Source organism: Anguilla anguilla, chromosome 5 (genome assembly GCF_013347855.1).
Source record: "Anguilla anguilla isolate fAngAng1 chromosome 5, fAngAng1.pri, whole genome shotgun sequence".
Classification (NCBI taxonomy): Eukaryota; Metazoa; Chordata; class Actinopteri; order Anguilliformes; family Anguillidae; genus Anguilla; species Anguilla anguilla.
The window spans coordinates 4,972,827-4,995,010 of record NC_049205.1 but is presented as its reverse complement, the minus strand read 5'-3'; the positions used below and the strand labels follow the sequence as shown (position 1 = coordinate 4,995,010).

The 22,184-nt window shown below is 45.5% G+C and overlaps 1 protein-coding gene across 3 annotated transcripts in view; it reads right to left on the bottom strand.

The window, feature by feature from the left end:
• Window positions 1-999: 999 nt before the first annotated feature.
• The window catches only part of LOC118227645, a 73,758-nt gene continuing 52,573 nt past the window's right edge, over window positions 1,000-22,184 (bottom strand). The window contains exons 2-8 of one of the 3 annotated variants that reach the window (XM_035418360.1): window positions 18,854-18,971; window positions 13,509-13,575; window positions 6,613-6,774; window positions 4,372-4,976; window positions 4,044-4,143; window positions 3,141-3,346; window positions 1,000-2,845 (exon numbers count right to left, since the gene is read on the bottom strand). In XM_035418360.1, coding sequence (XP_035274251.1) covers window positions 1,184-2,845; window positions 3,141-3,346; window positions 4,044-4,143; window positions 4,372-4,976; window positions 6,613-6,769 — 2,730 coding nt within the window. In that variant the 5' untranslated portion in view covers window positions 6,770-6,774; window positions 13,509-13,575; window positions 18,854-18,971 and the 3' untranslated portion in view covers window positions 1,000-1,183. Of the gene's footprint in view, window positions 2,846-3,140; window positions 3,347-4,043; window positions 4,144-4,371; window positions 4,977-6,602; window positions 6,780-7,438; window positions 7,539-13,508; window positions 13,576-18,853; window positions 18,972-22,184 lie in introns of those variants that run through there. The other 2 variants (XM_035418361.1, XM_035418359.1) reach the window with 2 other exon arrangements.

Genomic DNA, 22,184 nt, shown 5'->3' with positions numbered 1-22,184 from the left:
CGTGATCTCAATATTGACCAAAACAATCATGATTATGATTTTTGCCATAATCGAGCAGCCCTAGCTCAGATACAGACGGATTTTGACTGAACAAACAATTCCTCGCTCAGACAACAAGGCACTCCAGTACTGGGGCATCAATAAACTCTGCTCTCCCACCCTGGCTGCTAACTGCATCCGAGTTCCTCTCCGCTCCCCCACCCTGGCTGCTAACTGCATCCGAGTTCCTCTCCGCTCTCCCACCCTGGCTGCTAACTGCATCCGAGTTCCTCTCCGCTCTCCCACCCTGGCTGCTAACTGCACCCGAGTTCCTCTCCGCTCTCCCACCCTGGCTGCTACCTGCATCCGAGTTCCTCTCCGCTCTCCCACCCTGGCTGCTAACTGCATCCGAGTTCCTCTCCGCTCTCCCACCCTGGCTGCTAACTGCATCCGAGTTCCTCTCCGCTCTCCCACCCTGGCTGCTAACTGCACCCGAGTTCCTCTCCGCTCTCCCACCCTGGCTGCTAACTGCATCCGAGTTCCTCTCCGCTCTCCCACCCTGGCTGCTAACTGCATCCGAGTTCCTCTCCGCTCTCCCACCCTGGCTGCTAACTGCATCCGAGTTCCTCTCTGCCCCCCCGGCACCAGCGTGGAGAGCAAGAGGCTGTTTCAGCACAGCCTCCAACATCGTGGACGAGAGGAGGAGGAACGGACTGACGGCCCAGAGAGCGGACACGCTCATCTACCTCAAAAAGAACCTGCCATTGCTGTTAAGTAAGCGCTAACATCTTAGCCCTTTACAGGTTACAGTTACAGTTCACCTTTGCACCTGAAAAAATTTGAATACTTGAATACTGAATAATTGTACTTCAGTTGTTCTGATGCACTTTTTAAAAATATTGAATTCATATTTATTTGCCATTCATGTCTTGTTTTATGTCTTTTTATTATGTTTTTACTAAGATGCTGTTGCACTTTAACTGTTGAAGGCCGAAAACAATAAAGAGCTCTACAGCATACAATTCAGTCATGCTCTTATCACTTTTATTTCTAACCATTTACAAAGTTAGGAAATGGGGTGTTCAACTTTTCCATACTTGGGTGTTACTCGTTTAGAAGCAAGAATGAACCAGGGTTTGTATACGGGAGAAATAAAAGGAGAAAAAAAAAAAAAACGCTAGTATCGTATCGTATCGGTCGATACTCAAAGTTCATGGACCGGGATCGGAATCGGGAGTGAAAAAGTGATATCGGTGCGTCCCCTGCATCCTAGGTCTGGAATGAGCAAATCAGAGTCCACCGTGTTGTGTTCCATCCCTGCCGGGTCCTCCTCCTTGCAAATGTTCTGCCTCCTCTTCTGTGTGATATAGTACATTTTCCTCTGGTGAGATATCCTGTCGGGATGATTAAGTCTGTATCTGTAACGGGACACTTTGTTTTGTGCTCTCACTTTGTCTGGTTGGAGTTGTTTTCTCTTGTAATAAGACGCTCTGTTTTGTGCTCTCACTTTGTCTGGTTGGAGTTGTTTTCTCTTGTAATAAGACGCTCTGTTTTGCTCTCTCACTTTTTCTGGTTGGAGTTGTTTTCTCCTGGAAGAAGCAGCTCTGTTCTGCTCTCTCACTCTGTCTGGTTGGAGTTTTCTTCTCTTGGAAGAGGCAGCTCTGTTCTGCTCTCTCACTTTGTCCGGTTCGAGTTTTCTCCTCTTTGAAACACTGACTCTGTTGCCGTCTCTCACTTTATCGATGTTTCTCTCCATGTATCGTCTTTTCCTCGCCCTTGCCATGGCCGCTTTGTGATGGCTTATCTCCTGTTCCGAATAATGCTGCCTGCATGCCGAACCACCTTTGCTGTGAAGATGAGAAATGATACGCCTGAACGTTCTATTGCACACCCTGCACCTGTACCCATCTCTTACCTCATCTGTGTTTTTCTCCATGTACCGTATGTGTCTTGCCCTCGCCAGGGCCGCTTTGTGATGGCTTATGGCGGCTTTGCGACGGCTAATTTCCTGTTCGGAGTAATGCTGTCTGCACGCCGAACCGCCTTTACTTTCAAGATGAGGGATGATACGTTTAAATGCTCTACTGCATCCCCTGCACCTCAGGCGCGGAACGGGCCAATCAGAGTCCACCGCGTTACGTTCTGTTTTTTCCGGGTCCTCCTCCTTGCAAGCGCTCTGCCTCCTCTCATCCTCGGCCTGCTCCCACTGCCGATGCAGAGAGGGGACGTCGTGAACGGACACGGCGTAGGCGCCGCTCCTCCACTCCTCCACCAGCTCCGCCGTCCTCCTCAGGGACTCGTCGGAGGTGCAAACGAAATTCTCGTAGCGGCTGGAGTTCCAGCCGAGAATGACCGGGTTGCGGCCGAAGGGCTCGGCCCCGAAGACCGTGGCGGGGACGACCACGATCGGGGTGGGCTGCCGCGGGTTGTAGAAGGTCTGGTAAACGAGCACGTGCACTCTGAACAGGTGAGCCAACCCAGGCAGGACGTAGTCGCCGACGTCGGACGGCCACGCGCCGGACGTCCTGAGCGGCTGCAGGAAATCGCCCCACGCCCCCTCAGACAGGCCGGACAGGGCCCGCGCCTCCGCGCACTGCGCGAGCGCGTCCGCCAGCCGGTTCCTCCAGTAGGCCGTCGTCCTGTAGGGGTCCCGCAGCGGGTGGTCGGCGAACTCGGGTCTGCGGTTGATCTGGTCGAAGAAGCTCTCGAGCTGGCAGCTTCCGCGGCCGAAAGTCCCCACCCAGGGTATGAGGGGCGCCCCGTGCCGACGCGCGCTTTCCAACACGATCCTCTTCAGCTCCTCGCTCGCGCTCGCCTGGCTGCTCAACGCTTCAGTCTGCGCTCCTTTTCCCATAATACCCTGCACCTGGAAAGAAAAAAAAAAAAAAAAAAAACTTTATTAAAAAATAAATAAATAAATTTTAAAAAAGCAGGGTGTCCTAACCAAACTAGAATAAAGTCCCAATAAAGTTGCATAAATATCAACGTCCTGTCTAAGTTGCAATTCAAAGACGTCTTAATTAGCAGTGAATGTTTTTGAGAGGAGGATTATTTAAGTCCTCTGCCAGAGCTACATCACCCCCAGTATATTAATTGTCCCCCATCTTTTTTAGTCTACTTCATAAATAAGAACTGAAATTAGTATAAAAAAAGGTACTAACTTGTATGGGCTGAAGTGTGGCCGCGTTCATTTGTAGAGGCTGCAGCTTGGTAGGGCTGAACTGCGCAGCCGGCTGCTTTGGCTGCGGAGGGCTCTGCACGTTGGCCAGGGTGACAATGCTGTTCTGTATCAGTTGCACCTGGGGCCTGCGGACCACCCCTGGTACAGCCTTCGCAGGAGTCACCTGCGGCAGCAACTGCTGCCCAGCTGCAAGGATGAAAAGAAGGAACTCAGAATCATGACACATGACACTGGCATGGTCAAACAGCTGAATTTTTCTTTGCAAGCAAAGTAGCTTAGACAACAAGACATTTGAGCAAGCCAAGGGCTGGACCAAAGCCGGCATTAATCAACATATGGCATCACAAAACATATCTGTCGAGTTTTGGACAAAAGTATGTGGACACCCCACATCCAACATCTCATCCAAAATTATGGCCATTAAAATGGTCCACCCTTTGCCCCCATAACAACCTCCACTCTTCCAGGAAGGCTTTATACTAGATATTGGAGCATTGTTGCAGGGATTTGCTTCCATTCAGCCAGAAGAGCAATACTGATGTCAGGCACTGATTTGGTGATTAAGCCTGGCTTGCAGTTGGCTTTCCAATTAATCCCAAAGGTGCTGGACAGGGTTGAGGTCAGGGCTCTGTGCAGGTCAGTCAAGTTCTTCCATACCATTCTCGACAAATCCATTTCTATATGGACCTTGCCCAGAGTAGCATTAAGATTTCTCTTCATTGGAACTAAGGGGCCCAGCCCAAACCATTAAAAATATCCCCAGACCAAAGGGTGTCTAAATACTTTTGGTCATATGGTGTACTTAGAGATGCAGTCAATTACACATAGTGCATTTGTTACTTTCAGTATATACAAATTAAATGGTAAGTCTTTGAACTTGTACCTGGAAGAACAGTGAAAGATGTTCCAGGTGGATACTGATTTCCAAGAGAAGCGATGAACGTAGAGTTGTTGGCTATTTGGGGAGACGTCACTATGTAGCCCTGAAAGACAAGGAAAATATTCTCAAATGATAGCATTCAAACAAAGAATAAATGTGTATTTGCTCTGCTTCTGATCAACTTCAGTCTTCGACTTGAAACACAAAAAAATGGAAAATATATTTCGATCACATCAGACCGGTGTGTTAACAGCTAGTCATGCAAACTAAGAACATATGAACAAACTGCAGGAAGTGAAACTGCAGAGCAAAGTGAACGCAGGGACGCTACCTGGTTGTTGATGATTATGGTCCGGGGAGACTGTGCGGATAGGGCGTGGGACACGGGCCGTGTGACGGTGGGAAGGGACCCAGGCCGAGACGCCACAGTAATGAGTAAAGACTTGGTGACGGACTGCGCTGTCGCCCTGACGGCGAGCTGGGGCACTCTGGGCCCGGAGGAGGTGCAGGAGGCGGGCTGGGGCACTCTGGGCCCGGAGGAGGTGCAGGAGGCGGGCTGGGGCACTCTGGGCCCGGAGGAGGTGCAGGAGGCGGGCTGGGGCACTATGGGCCCGGAGGAGGTGCAGGAGGCGGGCTGGGGCACTATGGGCCCAGAGGAGCTGCAGGAGGCGGGCTGGGGTAATATGGGCCCGGAGGAGGTGCAGGAGGCGGGCTGGGGCACTACGGGCCCGGAGGAGGTGCAGGAGGCGGGCTGGGGCACTATGGGCCCAGAGGAGCTGCAGGAGGCGGGTTGGGGCAATATGGGCCCGGAGGAGGTGCAGGAGATGGGCTGAGCACCGGCCGTGGCCTGTGGGGGCCTTTGGGGGGACGTTGGTACGGTGGCCCCGGCCCCGCCCCCCCCCTGCTGGTTGACAGCTTTTACGACAGGAGCGGGACCTGGGCACATGACAGCAAACCTTCCAAATTAACTGAATATACCAATTCTAAAAGTCAGCAGATACAATCTTCAAACAAGCAAAGCAAAGCAAACCCATGAAATTAGCACTTTTCTGTGCAGAGATACCTCATGACTGAGGCATTTCTCAAAACAGCACAAGCACTACAGGCTCATATACACCACGTGTAGCGGCCATGGCACACAAGTGACACGCAGAAGCAGCACACCATGTCGCTTGCGTCTACAATAGTTCCATTTGCTTCACGTCTCTAGCACTTTCTCCAGAAGGCTACATTGGCTTCAGTCATGCCTAAGACAAGCTGTGTATACAGAAATAAGCAGCACCTTGTCAATGATAATTATATCTAGGCCCCCCTATTTTACCACAAAATTACAAGATATACAAAAATACCTGAATTCAATGCAAAAAATGTCCATACATAACAATTTTGTGGATATTATTGCTCTTTGACCTCTCCATTTCTCTCACATTTAATTCACCAGCACAGTGAGTTATTTTCAGAGCAGCCTCTCTCATCCCTCTCCCAGGTACTTCTACCTTAATTCTCGTATTCTTGGAGAATTATCAATCCCCTTCACAACGTCTGTCATGTATTTCCATTGTGTATTCCAGTGTTGAAAAGGTCATCTCTGAGAACTCAGTGGCACAACAAAGATTTCATTCATAATTTGGTGGTTGGGAGACTACTGACAAAGCTCATCAACAGCTTGATACAGCTCAGGCAGAACACATTTTAACAAACATTACTCACTGGAAATGTTGTCTCTCACTGCACTGTTACCTTTATTCACAACAATCAATTGAAGTGATGAGAGTCTGACTTTGTAAAAGCAGTCGAATCACCATAAGGATTACCCTCGAGGAATAAATCACCCCAGCAAAATCGCAAACAGGTGCAAAAAAAAAATCGCAAACTCTGTGAAATTTAATCAGTAGTCACAATCTGTGGTTTTAATGCTGGGCACATTATGCTGTTGTCCAAAAGCCCTTGTTGCAAACACTGAGAACAAATACATATGAGAAATATTCCTATATTTCCATCTCACAGACTATGGTGACCCTTCACCAAGTCATGCTATTTTAACAGCATTTTTTTGGTTGCTCATTTTCAAAACCATAAACCCTTCAGTGAAATCTGAGAGGCAACTCTGACTTTTCCCTAAAGTTTTAATTAATTTCCTTGCCAGACAAAACAAAAATGGGTAGATCTTCAGCACTGTAGCTCCTTGCTGAAACACCTTCTGTTCTCCACCATTACAGGTAGTAAAATGGCACGCGCCTGTATTGATATAACCACGCGCAGCAGCTTATAGCAAATCTGTGTGTCTAAACATACGCTGTATCGCGAAGCAAAACGGAACTATAAAACAGACGCTCAGTGCAAATCTGTGCTGCAGCATGTCCACATTCGGTTCGCTCATGATCCACGCGCATTGGCCTCTGGTGTACAGCATCTCATCACTGCCATTACTTTGCAGAAGCTTGCAGAGGCTTCGTGCAGAAGCCGCTACTCGTGTGGTGTACATGAGCCTTAAAGTATCCGTTTATCGAGCTAATAACACAAATGAGCACTGTGTAGAAGCCACACGGTGGAATGCGGGACAAACTCATACTTGGTCTGGTGTTTGGAGTCACTTCGGAGTTACGGATCTCTCCAACAAAAACGGGTTCATCATCGTCGGCATCATCATCCACCAGATTAATTTCTGGGATGCTCCTTTGCCATGGTTCTAGCTCCTCCTCCTCACACTCCATAAAAAACTCAGACATTTTCAGACAACTGGTCAAGAAAGAAAACAAGGTTACAATGACGCAACGCCATGTATATATGTCTATGGTTTCTAAAATCTATTTATTTATTTAAATCCTATCCAACGTTTCTGGCATTTTTTCATGAGCAATGGAAATTGTTGTCTTGATAGTTCACATGATAAAGCAGTGGTTTATGAGCGACGCGACGTTAATATCTAATAGTTTAATTTGCAGGCGAAAACGCTCAAATACGAGCTAACATTTGCTAGTAAACTAGCTAGCCAGGGGAGTGCTACTGCTAGTGCCGCCCCTTGCCATCCCATACCTTTGTCAACAAATGCATCCAATTGCTTATTTGTGCACCGGTGGGAACGTATTTAAGGGATGTGGGAATACTTTGTTAGCCATCAAAATTAACAATGTAGATTGGTCTCCACAGGAGTCTTTCCTCGACTCACCGCAAGCAGAACCAATATAACCAAAATATATAAAATCACCAAAAAACACATATTCATTAGCTAACACTTGCAAGCTAGCTAACTAGCCAAACGGCGCAACAACTGCAGCCGCTAGACAGTGTTCCGCCTTTAATCTGACCCATTACTGTATCTTGACAGGAGAAGACAGTGTGGTATAATCTCTAATTGCATGTTTAAAATTTCGAATTTGTGTAAAATATTAGTTTACCCGTTATAGTGTAGACTTAATCAGACGACACGCATTATTTCGGCGGAGCCATGGTCATACACGGAGTTGACAGGAAGTATAGTGGATAGTCGGGACGAACTTTCCGGGGCAAAAGGGAGGGGCCTCGCCTGCCACGCGAAGCCAGCGGTGGCTCCCTATTGGTTAATCGAACTGTCTGTCTCAGTGTGCCGGTTCTCCCTCCAGACTACCCACACATCTCCTCCAATAGATTTTTGTCAGAAGTATGAAACAAAACATCATATAAACTATCAAACAAAACAGATAGTTTGCACAGGTATAGAAAAAATACTTTTTTTCCCTCCTTTTTGTTCCAAAGTCTAAAATCTTAAGTTTAATTGCTGAAATCAACAATTTTCTTTGTAATATCTGTTTTTTTTTTTTTGCTCCCAATCAGAAATGTTTTACTTGATAATTTTGACACCGATCTGATTCCTTGGCAAGCGATGTAGCTGCAACATCTTCCCCAGAACTTCCCAATGGGCAGACTACCTCCACGCTCTATTGCGGCTACCTCCCACAGACGAAGTGCAACAGAGCACCTACATCATCCTTACGTCAACCTTAAGGCTGCTTCATACTTTTTTAAATTTATCTTTTCTGTTTACACTTTCCTGGTTGAAGCGGAATGAGGAAATTGCTACAGCCAGCCAACCATGCCACATTGCTAAAAAAAACAGCAGAAATTAAGTCACTGAACAGGGTGTATGGTCAAAACGTGAGGTCAGTACAGTCTGTAAGTGCGTGTGGTCATAACATGTGCCCAGTACAGTCTGTAGGTGCAAGTGGTCATAAAAGCCAGTAAGTAGAGTAACATACTGTAGAGGAAATTCTGCAGTGGTCATAAGAGCCAGTAAGTACAGTAACATACTGCAGGGAAAATTCTGCAGGAGGGACCGTCAGTCACTTCACACTCAGTTGACGGAGGTGGAAAGCGCCATCTTGGGTGTCATTATGTCCCTTAATTTCTCATATAAATATTGTAAAAATTTACATTTCAGCTGTTTACAATTTCATACCTTCCCTATTTTACAGACTTTTACTGCAAAAATTAACAGAAATTTTTTACAGTGAATGACAATGATTCAAGCAGGGAACTTCTACAGCAGCACTCTGGGTCCTGTCTTAACAGTCCAAACACTGACAGGTACAGTGTGAACAACATAAGTAGCAAACAGCCACAAAATGGCCGGGGTTGATCCCTGAGCGAAAGGCACAAGCAAAACTGGCTCCATCCTCACCTCCGAACGTCTAAGAATAGACAGTCCCAGAGCCTTCATGGCAAATCAAGAACACACGCAAAGCTACAAAGAACCTCCTTCCCTTTGAACACTGTACTTCTGCGTAGGAGTGAAATAATTTATCGCCCCCCCCCCCCCCCCCCCCCCCCCACTCCTCTCCTGTTTCTTTAATTCGGACGCCAATTACTTGAGATTCTCCTCGCACTGTGGAATTCAAGAAGGCCCAAGGACAGTCTCTCTCTCTCTCTCTCTCTCTCTCTCGAACCCTTACATCCCAGGATGAGATCAGACAAGAATAAAAAGTCCTGGCATCAGATCCACTCAAGGGTTCGGATGTTCCTAAACCATGTAGTAATTTAGCATTGCACGTGCTCGGGCAGAGCAGGATAACTCATCTGACATTCTCCAGGCCCTACAGCTTACTTACATATCTATCTATCTATCTATTGCATCTATCTATCTATCTATCTATCCATCCATCCATCTATCTATCTACTGTATCTATCTAGCTATCTATCTGTGAAGGTATGCAATTTTCAACACTAGATGTTGCTGCTTGCAGTATATTTTGCAAAGCCCATGAGTTAGCTCAGATGCTAATCTTCATCTGATTCTGTATTGTGCAGGTTAAAGACATTTCAAGAAATGTTTTTAAAAAAACTGCTCTGGTTAGCTGGGGTTAACTGTACCCACAATGCACCTGTATTGCCCGTGACTATTCCCGCTTTCTGCACTGTACCCACAATGCACCTGTATTGCCCTGGACTATTCCCGCTTTCTGCACTTTGGCTTCCATTCGGATCGAGCTCAGCAGCGAGATGCAGGATTTATTTATGTATAGAACGAGCAGGATTTTTTTTTTTTTTTTTACATTTCGCCAACTTTATTTTCCTTTGTGACTAAAAGATGAGAGCGTCTCAGTTCAGCGCACCGATGTCAGTGCGCTCTCATCCCACTGATACGAGATCTCTCCTGTCAGGTGCGGTTCTCCTCTCTGAAACTGTGCTACGGTTTGTGAAGAAGAAAAAAATAAGAAAGAAATCATCACTTGACAAAATATTTGTACAGCTTCTCTTGGGCTTACCAGCTGTGCCGTGTCTTCTTCACACAGGAGTCAATGTTTTCGATTTTGAGGAAGCACTTGGAAAACCAGCATCACAGAATACGAGAAAAGCAGCAACACATTAACACCTGAATTGTAAAGTACCTGAATTTAAATATTCATTATTATTACACGAAAATCATAAATCTAAAAATCATCAATGGGTTACACTTGTCTGGATCATTATAGCGGTGAGCAGATTAGCTAGATAGATATTAAAATGGGATTTGATTATCTTTATTGATTATTAAATGGGATTTGATTATTTATTAAATTAATGTTCTGGGGGCCTCCACCTCAAACTAAAAAATTGCAGTTGTCTTTTTTGTTTTCTTATCAGAAGAAATTCAGAAGACTAAAATGCACGTATGTGATAGTATTTCAGTTTCTGCCTGTTGGTCTTTGACTGAAGGGGTAAAACCTTCCTGGGTGACTGTTGCTGTGGTCTACAGCTGAAACAGTTCTTAGATCAACAAATCATTATCCCCAGTGGACTGGATATTAATCTGTACATGGAAATAAGACTCTTTTGTACTTGCCCTAATGTTCTGTTTGATGGTCTTGGCAGCAGTGTTAAATTAAAAGCTCTCTTTAGCATGTTTTTTTTTGCTCTTTTCTTTGCTTCATTTAAGTTCCTGGGACTGGAGTTTCAAACGAAACGGTTCAGCGCGACATTGGGTAGCACAGACTTGGCAGCCTGCACCACATCAACATGCCAAACAACTGCATGATGAACCCTCTGAAAATGCTCTGTTCCAACGCAGACTGGTTTAGATCGCCTTCACCACAAACGGCGTGATTTCACAACCAAGCACTGTACATAAATATTTTTTGGTATAAAAAAATAAAAAATAATAATAATCCAACCAGCACTTAAAATCCAAAAAAGGGGCTGCAAGGGTGAGTGGAGAGGGCAGGCATTTGGGTCGACAGGCGCGACTGTCTGTCCCGAAACGGAGAGAGAGAAAAAAGGGTGTAAAATGAAATAAGGACAGTAATGTGACCGCAGTAATGCCTCTCAGAATAGGAGCTCTACCCACAATCCTACTGGCTCCACATCCAGCAAGCACACGCATTTTTACTGGCTCCAGTGGCAGTGACTCACTAGAAGGGACAGTGGTGGTTTGCCGTATTTGAGACGGAAATGGGGAGTTTTTTAAACCGGCTTACACCGGAGAAACGTTAACAATGACAATTAAGCGAAATTCCTCTGCTTTTGTGGGATTGTGGCACCCCGATTTTACCCGACAGGTCCGGTCTGAGGTCTCTGATTCATGGCAAAACCATTCTGAACAGTAGCAGCTGCACAGGATGTACCCCCCCCACACTCCCACACCCCCGTGTGTGTAACCAGTGGGGGGGTAACAGAAATCTTGGCAGAAACACATAACCCCACTGGTCACGGTTCCATCAAGGTTAAACCAATGATTGTCAATTAAAAGCATGTGACTCATACTTTTTAGAAAGTAATAAAAAAATTAATGACCCAAAATGTTTTAGGAGACGCAAACAAAATACAGACATGTCTGTCTCTCCTTTAATGCTAATTGCTGTCTGCAAAACTGGAGCCCATCAGTGGATCCGTCTGAGATTCTTTAGCCAATGACCCCATCCAGCAAGCACAGTAGGGCCCAGCATAAACTGGTCACAAGTATAATCTCATAAATACTTCACTCCAGATGAATAATAAAAAATAACCTCTTCAATCTTCTCCTACCCAGAATCAACGCTGTATCCATTTTTTATTTATAGGAAGTTACAAAATGGTTGAAACTTAGGAAACCATAAATCTTTCATGTTTTTTTTTTCTTTTTTGTTCTGAAACGTGTTTGTGCTTTGAATTACAATCGGTGTTTGAGTTGCCAGTGTTCTTCAGTGCACCCCTTTCAAAAGCAATTTCTCCTGAAAATTGACGTGAGCTAACTGGAAAAAAAATAATTTAGGAGCACATCTACTAATTGGGATGCATTAAAGTGCCCCTAAATTTTTCAACGCAGGAGAAGGAACGTTAGCGTGGACGTGGAGCACTAGATGTCAACTGACATCCTGGTGCTTTTTTTTAGGGGGAACGTCTTCACACAAAAACGGAGCTGGAATCTGAGACAATCCACTACAGACACCAGAACAGCGACGAACGAACAAGTACTAAATCAAGAGCGCAGCCTAAAAATTCAGGGTTCACAGGAGAACCCCCTGCCGCCCATCCTACTTATTTTGGGGTTGGGTAGGGGTAAGAATTTGAGACTGTGAACTGGGCTGAACCCAGAAAGGTGCACAGTCCAGCAAAACGAGCCCAGAGGAGCCAGGTCAGATTTGGTCGACCCCACAGTGTAAGTCTTAAATTCCACACATCCGTGAATGGAGACGATTCATATTCCTGACCGGTTCAGGCTGAACGTTTTAGTTTTTTTCTCTGGGAAAACTTTCATACAGTATGTGCTGTCTTTCTTTCATTTCTGACAACACTGTCATTTACCCAATGTTGATGTCATAATTATTACCATAACTATATATAAGGAAAAGTGCGTAAAAAAAACCAGACCCTCAACAACCCCCCCCCCCCCCCCCGCCCCAAAAAAAAAAGCCAGCTAAATCACTCACTCAAGAGGGAAGAAAAATCACTCAAATGGTGACAAGAAAAAAAATCTCCCGAAAGTGGAGCAATCTTAGGAGGAACCAAGCTGGCTGGCTGGGTGTAACAGCCTGAGGTATTAGCCAGGCAGCCCAAGCGTGGAAATGTCAGGGGTGAAATACTGCAGGTCGCATGACTCCGGTTTATTCCTCATCAGACTGGAACAGTTAGCTGTGCACCATGATTACCTGTTCGTGGTTCGTGAGCTACCTTTCTCCACATGGTACATTGCGTTTGAGGTTTTGGGTTTTCGGGGGAGGTGGGGGGGGGGGGGTAATATACGGGGACAGGGCTTGTGTTGTGACCCAAACATTGTATCCTGCCACTGAAGACATACTTGTCGGCAGCCATACGCCTAAAACATAAAATCCAGCACAGGCAGGCAAATAATATATAATGATTTATATATTACAGGGAAGGAGGGTTTTTTTTTTCCCTCCTGCAATGAGTCACAACTCAAGACATTTCGAAAAGGTGACTTTGGAAATGAGTCAGAAGTATAACTTCGAACAAAAATTTTCATCATCAACGCTCAACATTCTTCGAGGCGAGCGCGCAATATGTAAATATATTTTCCGACATCCTGTGACCAGGGAGAGCGAACACCACTGCATTAATATTCATCGAGTCTGTATACGCACACCCACATTCCTTCTCTCTCCCTCTCACAGTCTGCCTCTCTCTCACTCTCTCAGTCTGCCTCTCTCTCTCTCTCGCATATAGACACACCTGCCTCTTGCATTCATTTCATCTCCACTGCTGAACAATGACATTAATCATTCATGCCCAAATCCTTCACAATGGAAGTATCCACCCCACTGTGTGAACTCCGTTGATCTTTCTTTCTTTGCATTCGGGAAAAAAAAAAAAAAAAAAGACGAGCGTATAAAATATGGAAGCTGACTGAGGGATATAGTCGTTCTCTCCTGTCCACCCTTTCATCTTTAGTAATCATCCTGCGCTGTCTCCCTAGTTTTACTCAGAACTGCAGATGAGAGCTGTCAGCTCTTCAGAACATGGAGACACAAAACAGGCAAGCCACAGTGCCCCTCCCCACCCCCCTCCCTCCCCAATCTTACCTGCCACCTGAAGCTCTGAGGAACTTTTATCTTCAGCCTTATTACTGGATAACAGAGTGGAGAGTCTGATAAGGAATAAAAAAAGACAATATAAGGACAATAATGTGATGGAGTCCACGTCATAAAATAAAAGCAGGTCACTACAGAAATACAGCACAATACGATGTCCACTAAACAACCATGTTTCAACATGCACAATGCCTGAACTAACTTGAATATAGTTGGACTGTGGTAATTGGATCTCCTAAAATGTACCTTTGCCATATTAAATGCATTTTTGCCATTAAATCTACAGTTTCAACAGTTTAAGCAAAGGCATAAAAACTGCAGTTAAGGAAAGAGGAAGCCTCTCGTTGGCTCTCAGTAATTTTAATGGCTGAGTGTAGTACAGCATGTACAAAATGCACAATGAATAATGAAGTGCATCCCGTCTCTGGAAGCTGCTAGGTTTTGACATGATCTGCAGAACGGAGATCAATAAATGTGATTTTAAAATTTTGGAACTGGAGAGGGCGTCCCTCAGGTATCCCTCCTTGGGTCCGTTTATTTTTAGCGGGTACATGAAAGACTCAATGACAGCCGCAGGTGTGGCTGTTAAAATCGCAAGTTGCTGACGGCGTTCCCCACTCTCAACACAGCCGTTCTATCTCCCAACGGCTTGAGACGAAAGGAAAACAGTTTTTGCCCATTTCCCTCTCCAAACGCCATCTGTCGTGGAAGCATTTCAAAGGGCTGTTTGATCAAGGAGGAATCTGATCTAGCTTTTATTCAAGATTCAAAAGGTAATTTCACCAGCAGTACAAAATGTTATGTAGGACAGAGTAGAAACAAACTGGAAAATTTTCAAGCAAAATAATCATGTGTATCATTCCCTTCCACACTGATCAACTGATTATAAAAGCATAGATTTTTATCATCTTGCATCATTACCTGGTCTAAAGAGACAAAAACAACAATTAAAACTTTCATTTTACTTCATAATCAGACATTACAAATACTGCTGGTGTTTTTTTTTATTTAATTACATTTTAAAAGAATATCTGGAACGTTTGCACAGTTTTATACATGGTTAATAACTGAGACTTATTTTAGAGGGCCCACATAGTCCCGCTCCATCTGTTTGTTTTAATAAATATAATATTCAATAATATTAATTTAATATGATAACAGACTGACCCAAGGGAATTGAAAAGGTAAGGATATCGGCAGAGCATGTGAAACACCCATCAGCTCTGTGCAGAGAGAAGGCAGAGTTCTCCATGAATTCTCTCCCCCAGGATCTACAGTACGTCTATGACTACCACAACTACTGCTGCTACTGCTGCTCCTGTTACTACTACTACTACTACTACGACCACTGCTATTACTGCTGCTCCTACTGCTGCTGCTACTACTGCTACTAATACTACTACTGCTGCTACTACTACCACTGCTACTGCTACTGCTACAGCTACTACCACTACTACCACTACTCCCACTGCTACTGCTTCTGCTACTACTACTATTAATAATGTGAGAGTGAAAAGTTTGGCCCACATAAGAACCTTTATGTAATAAGACCGGCTCCTCGAACACTGTGACCTTCTCCACACCTTTGCCTCTCTTTAATTACGGCTTTGCTTGTTTGTGCAGCGTAGCGAGCCTGAAGCAGCCGGCTGGCCAAACCGAGGATGTTGCGGAGCGTTTTTTTTTCGTGCGACGCTAAAAAAAAGGGGAGAAAATTACGTTTAACGGGCTAGCGCGCGGGATTAGCCGAGCGCGAGTGAACGCTCTGCATTCATCGCCTGGACTGCCGGAGCTCCCCGTGGCAGGGGCTGAGAAAGAAGGGGGTCTCACAGAATTTTCTGACAGTTTGTTTTTGCGTTTAAAACATCAGTAGACGAAGACCTGGCAGGGAGGAGGAAGGGGGGGGGGGGGACATTTTCCAAGTAAATAGAACATGAACTGGGAGGCAGTGAAGGAGCCCCTGGACGGAGGCAGAATACAGAGAATCTGGGAGGGAACCTGCGGGTGGGAAGATTTTTTATTCCAGTTTTTAAAAACCGGCCAGTTTTTCCACCATCAGTTTAGACGCATCTCACCATTGCCTTGTTTGAAGTTTGGAAAATTAACCGTATTAATTTCAGGACTAATTCTAACCCCCATTTTGCTTGAAAGTTGTAAGCAGCGTCCTCCTGAGGCACTGTAACATCATCTCTTACTTGGGTAGGGAGCATAGGCCTACAGTTTAAAGCACAGACAGGCTGGTTAAGAGTTCTGTGGAAGCCATGCTTCTTCCCCCAAAAGGAAAAAAAAAAATGTAAAAATTGATTGACACTCGACAGTTATTAATTTATTCAGTTTATTTTAGCAGCCGCCTGTGTGGGGCTAAGGTACCCAGCCGGGCTGTATGGGTTTCACTTACATCACTACCTGCGACGGAAAAACACCTCCTCCTAATGAGACACTGATGTGCTGCCTACACACACACAAGCACTGTTCCTCTCTAGCTCCCACTGCTTCCCCGCTCCGTATGTCACAGAACCATTATTATTTCAATTTGGCAGCTTGAGCAATAACCAACTGGGATTAATGAAAAGAAAACACAGAGTCAGATCTAAGGGACAGAATGTCGATTGACTACATGCCATAAAGCTCTATGCTGTATGTCGATTATTTTTAAAAATTAATTGCCGTTTCTCATTTCAATCGTGAAGCACATAATGAAGTTTCCTGACTCCTTGTGATTTTTGTTTCCGCCTGAACTGACTGTGCTCTGTGACATCACAAAAAAACATCACAATCAAGTGCTGGGTTATTTGCTTCATTCATTCTTTCCCCACAATCACTTCCAGTCTTTTAAAAAACTTAAATTTTACCATTTTGTCCCATAATTTGCCTTACCAATTCATACACTGTATTCATCAGTAGCTATTTCTCTGATACTGTACATATAATGGTTAGGGAACTGTGCTTCCCAGTACTGTCATTGCACCGTGATACTGTCAGTGTACCACTGCACCGTACAATGTGATACTTAAACTGATCTGCTTTCTGTATATACTCAGATGTACAGGTACTAAGTAAAACACATTAAATTGTGTAAGTCATTCTAAATAAAATCTCCTGCTACCTGTCAGCAATCCAATATGATGCATAACATTATTCATAATGACACTAAAATACTAAAGCACTGCCAATCTAAGCAAGGCCCTAACCTTTGGTAAGAGACACACTCAGCGTTCCTCTTTCCTACCGTAGCCAGGCAAATTACAGTAACATGGCAGCCACCCGGGACTCTGGAAACACAGAGCCCCTGCTCTCACTGCACTAGCCCGCGCGTACTATACGCCACTCAGGCAGCATTAGCTAACAGCACCACTCAGCGAATGATGACAGGCTAGGCTAACGCCAGCGCTAGCGGAGTGGAAAGCGCCATTAAGCCCGCCTGCCGGATCCAAAGCGCCAAGGGCAAATCGGACGCTCGCAAAGACGCGTTCCAGCAGGGAGGGAAGCGCCAATTATTTACTATGACAAACGCTCCAAAGTACGGTTCAAAGGGGCGCTGCTCTGTACTAGTGAACAAGCACAGCAAATAAATTCTCTTCTTCTTCTTCTTATTCCTCCTCCTCAATTTACACTTGTACAACGATCACAATATGTTTCTACACCGGCAAAGCGATTACAACTTGTGCAAAAAGTCTTAACGCATTTCCTAGTCACTATTTAAGTTTTATATTTTACTCACTAAAGATGTGATAAACATGAGGGGGGGGGGGGGGATTTCAGCTGTCAGGCTTATTTTAAATTATTTTTAATGCCTTTAGCACTTTCAACAATCAGTGCACGGGAATCCACATTCCTGTGTGCACCGCCCAATGTGTGACAGAAAGACGAGATATTTAATTTGACCATATTCTATCATATTCTAGTCTATTCTATTCTATTCAGTTCAATTAGATTTTATCTGATCAATTAAGAGTTTATTTTTTTGGTTCAGAGACTGTCACAAGGATGCTTTACTGGGAAAGGGCCTCTGGTAAAACCCGAATACAAAGAAGGGATGGATTTTGTTGCTTTCTTTCGTGTGATCAGTGTTTAATATCACGGACGATAACACTGCAGTGGCAGACAATAATACTGTAAGTGAATCTAATTATCGCCCATCCCCCCCGGCCAACGAAACAGCCACTTCATACCGCGTGCCTCCTCTCCTATCATTAGTGTGCAAATGGGCAGAAAACAGACTCGCATATCAGAAGATCTGATACTGTTATTATCAGAGCATTGCACATTAGAGGATTAGCACACATAACAAGACATACTGTAACACAGGGAAGAACTCGTACTGCAGACTGCGAGTTATGTTTCTGCTTAACTGTACATGTGGTTCAAAGCCTGCCTGTAGTTCAGAAGTGAATACGCAAACCAGCATTATTAAGCGATTGGATGCAGCCTCATGAAAAGAGTGTATTATAATAGTAATGAATGAAATACGCAAATTGACCGGCTGTCGCTCCTCTCTCTCCCTCCCTCCCTCCCTCTCTCTCTCTCTCGAGGTTTTCACGCCTGGAAAAAATGAACGGGTTCCCCGGTCACCATTAAAAATCTGCGCGTTGCTCCAAAATGCAATTTAGTTGGAGTACACATTCCTGCTCCAGTTGGTTTTTTTTTGGAGGGGGGGGGGGAGTCTCCCCCTTGAAATGTTGTGCTATCTCTGTTTCTCTGCGGTTAGTACCGAGCGCCTCAAATATAATGACTGTTCAAGTGACAACTCCAGAGCTGTCTGTGGTAGCTGCAGACCGCTGGAGAGAGAGAAAATAAAAGCCCCAGGCGATCTTGCCGGCATTTCCCCCATTCCCCAGCACTCCAGGAAGCCACGCTTTTATTTTGGAATTTTTTTTTTTTTTTTTTTTTGGGGAAGCCGCAAATAACCTGGAATTGAATGTAATTATTACTCGCTCTTGTGAAAAAGATTGATATGCATGTCTCGTTACAGGCCAGAAAAGAGCACAGCAAGAGAAAAAAAAAAAAAAAAAACACTTGGAAAATATAGAGAAAAGAAAATAGCAAAACCTGAAAAAATTGGAGAAAGGATCTATTTCTCAAGACCGTGTATAATCTGAATCCAAACCGTGTTATTGCTCAGAGATGGACTTCCAACTGGAATGCATGCACCATTTGAGAGTGCAATGAATAAGAAAAAAGATCAGACTTATGATAACCATTCAACATCACACGTTGGTTGAAACAGTTTCGGTGGTTGTAATGCAATAAGTGTTCGTTTTTGATTTTGTAAACTCTGTTTTTCACTTAAGAAGTGGTCTGAGTGTTTCTGTTCAATGATAAAGTTTAAATTCTTACCTGACATTTTGGGATGGTAATTAAGTCATGGGTTCTCTTAATGGATGTTCCCTATGTTAGACAGCGAATGGCTTTCTGCAGTTCCTGTTCTCAGATCTTGTATGTACTCCTTGCAAACCTGAAACAAGGTTCTAACATCAGAAAAAGTGATGGTTTCATCTCTCAACACTTGTAAGGATTACTACTTTATTCATAGCAATATTCTCCAATGCAACAGCAGCGTTCATGATAAACACACATTTTATCGAGGCCAGCAATGCAATTTAAACAGCTTCCATTCTTCATGTGAAAGAAATGACAGCACCTGTGATTTGAACACGTGCCCGGGGTGCGTTTTAAGGGTGAATGCACATTGCTGTTTAAATGTTACCCGTAGTGTTACAGTTTGATAGATAAATGCAGCATCCTGGTTTGACAGGTCACATTAGCTGTATGAGAACAGGTGAAAGGCGCTGGCCAGCTGAAGGCTGTGGTCGCCTTGGAAACAAGGACCCTAAAGACATAAGGTGAGGGCAGACATTATCAGATGAGAAAAAAATGGGTACACTCCCTGCAGCGACAAAACTTTTTTACTTTTTCAGAAATAGAGGCTATGAGGGAAAGACAGAGAGAGAGAAAGAGGGAGAGAGAGAATGAGAGAAAGAAAAACAGAGTGAGAGAGAGAGAGTGAGAGAGAGTGAGGGGAGGAAGACAAAGTGAGAGAGGGAGAGACAGTGAGAGATGGAGAGAAAGGGAGATAGTGATAGAGAGAATGAGAGAAAGAAAGAGTGAGAGAGACAGTGAGAGAGAGTGTGAGGCAGAGTGAGAGAGTGAGCGACAGAGTGAGAGAAGAAGAGTCTGAAGGAAGAGAAAGAATCGCCCTCGGCAGCGGGGTCCCAGAGGACCCACCGGGGATGTGTGGGACTGACGAAGAGTGGTGAGGAAGAGGAGAGCGGTTGTGAGGATTTAGACAGCCTGAGAAACAGGTGTTAACGGCTCTCAGGTAATTAGCTGGAGATTGTCTGAAAACTCCCCCCCAAAAAGAGCAACGATGCAAAGTTGAACACATTTTATTACTATGTTTTTATTCTTACATTCAATAAATTTTTATTGGTAGAGAGCGTCAAGGCAGCTTTCAGCTCCTACTCTTGAGACCTGTCTCCTGTGTTTTTTTCTTTTTTTTGGAGGGGGGGGGGGGGGCGGGATATTTGCACATCAGTGGGGGTAACAAAGACCCCAATTCCAGTTCCACTACAGCTTCCCCAAACACCTCCCCGAACGCTGGCCAGAACACAGTCGGCAAGCCGTGATTAGCTTGGGGGCAAATCTTTCAGGGGGGTTTTTTTTTTTTTTTTTTCACACATTCAAGTATTCTCAGAGCTCACAAGAGCCGGCCGGAGCAGCCTGAAAACAGGCTTAATGAGAGCGAGCGGGGCTGTGGGGGGCTGAATGGGACCGGCGGATTAGGCCATATTAGTGGTCCTCCGCTCCCCGCTCCCCCTTTGTTGGGCCCGGGTTTTTGGGGGGTTAGAGGCCCGTGCGGTGGGGGGGGGGGTGGGCGGGGGTGGAGGGACGTGCCCCGTGTGCGTTTGCACCCCTAAGCTGGCGGAGACGACGCAGCTGCTGTGGGAACCTGGAAACCTTCACAGCCTCACAGGTCACTGGGGGTCACCAGGGGTCACCAGGGATAAGGAAAGAGAGAGAGGCAACTGAAAACAGACATCTTTTCTATCTCTCTACCTCCCATTCATATTCTCTCTATCTCTCTACCTCTCATTCCTATTCTCTCTATCTCTCTACCTCTCATTCCTATTCTCTCTCTACCTCTCATTCCTATTCTCTCTCTCTCTACCTCTCATTCCTATTATCTCTCTCTCTCTACCTCTCTCATTCCTGTCCTCTCTCTCACTCTTAATCCATCACTCCATCGCCTTCTCATTCTTTTCTCGACATCTCTCTGTGCTTCTGCAGACACAGATGCCGGAGCAGAGAGGCCATAAGAAAAGGTACTTCACACTGGGTACTTCACACTCCCAAGCTACTGACTCCAAGAAACGTGTCTACAAGTTTTAGACTGAGTGCCTCGTGGAGCAAACCCCTGAATGTGGTCCAGTGAAACAATCTGAGGTAATTTACAACAACCCCCCCCCCACCCCCCCTCCAAAAAAAAAAAAACACAGGCCATGGTGAGCAGAGGCCACTATATACTGAGATAAAACTTAATCCCCCCCCAAAAAACAAGAGCCTGCACAGGACCTCTCCACACAGGCACACGGAACTTTCTCTTTTTTCCCCGCAGAGAAGTGCTGGCTCCAGTCTGGTAGGCGCCTGAGACGCAGGAGCGGCTCGGAGGACAGGAGACACAGTCTGCTGGGAGTGTGAAATGCCTGCGTGTGTGTGTGTGTGTGTGCGTGTGTGCGTGTGCGTGTGTGTGTGCGCGTGCCTGCGTATTACAGGATAAGCATCTAAACCAGCAGGAATTTAGCCAGCTTTTTCTCTGACAATCGCTTACAGTACAGGCCTCGGTCAACAAATACCTATGTTACGGTGGTGTCCGACTTGAGGGTCTGTTTGCTTAATCTGAGCCACCGAATGGGTGGAATTCAAAAATTTCTCGTTTTATTTTAAACACAGGGAAGCCGCAGAGTTTAGATTAAGTCTTGGTTTTGGTCTCCCTGCTTTGCCCTGCACGCACTTCCTCCAAAGAACTCACTGCCAGCCACCATTACTGAGCTGCGCAGTCGCTCTGCAGTACCCTATCTAAGCTGCGCAGTCGCTCTGCAGTCCCCTAGTCGAGCTGCGCAGTCACACTGCAGTCCCCCAGCTGGGCTGCGCAGTCACTCTACAGTCCCCCAGCCGGGCTGCGCAGTCACTCTGCAGTCCCCCAGCCGGGCTGCGCAGTCCCCCAGACGAGCTGCGCAGTCGCTCTGCAGTCTCCCAGCTGAGCTGCGCAGTCACACTGCAGCCCCCTAGTTGAGCTGCGCAGTCACACTGCAGTCCCCCAGCCGAGCTGCGCAGTCACACTGCAGACCCCCAGCTGAGCTGCGCAGTCGCTTCGGGGATCTCCACATGCCTCGCAAATCTAACATCCATTTCTGACTTAATTCTTCTTTAACAGCGCTCTGGGATACACCGCTGTGCTGTAATACGCCCATAAATTACCTGAAAGCCCCATAATCCCACAGTTAACGTCTCTGAGGCTGCACACGTCTCTGAACTCAGTTTTATTGAGTGTTTCTGGGTCCTGCAGGGCATACAGCTCACAGCCAATGAGATACGAGAGCAGACGCTTCTTCAAACAGATTTAAGCACTTTTTTTTTCTTCTTCTTTCTTTTTTTGCCCCCCCCCCCC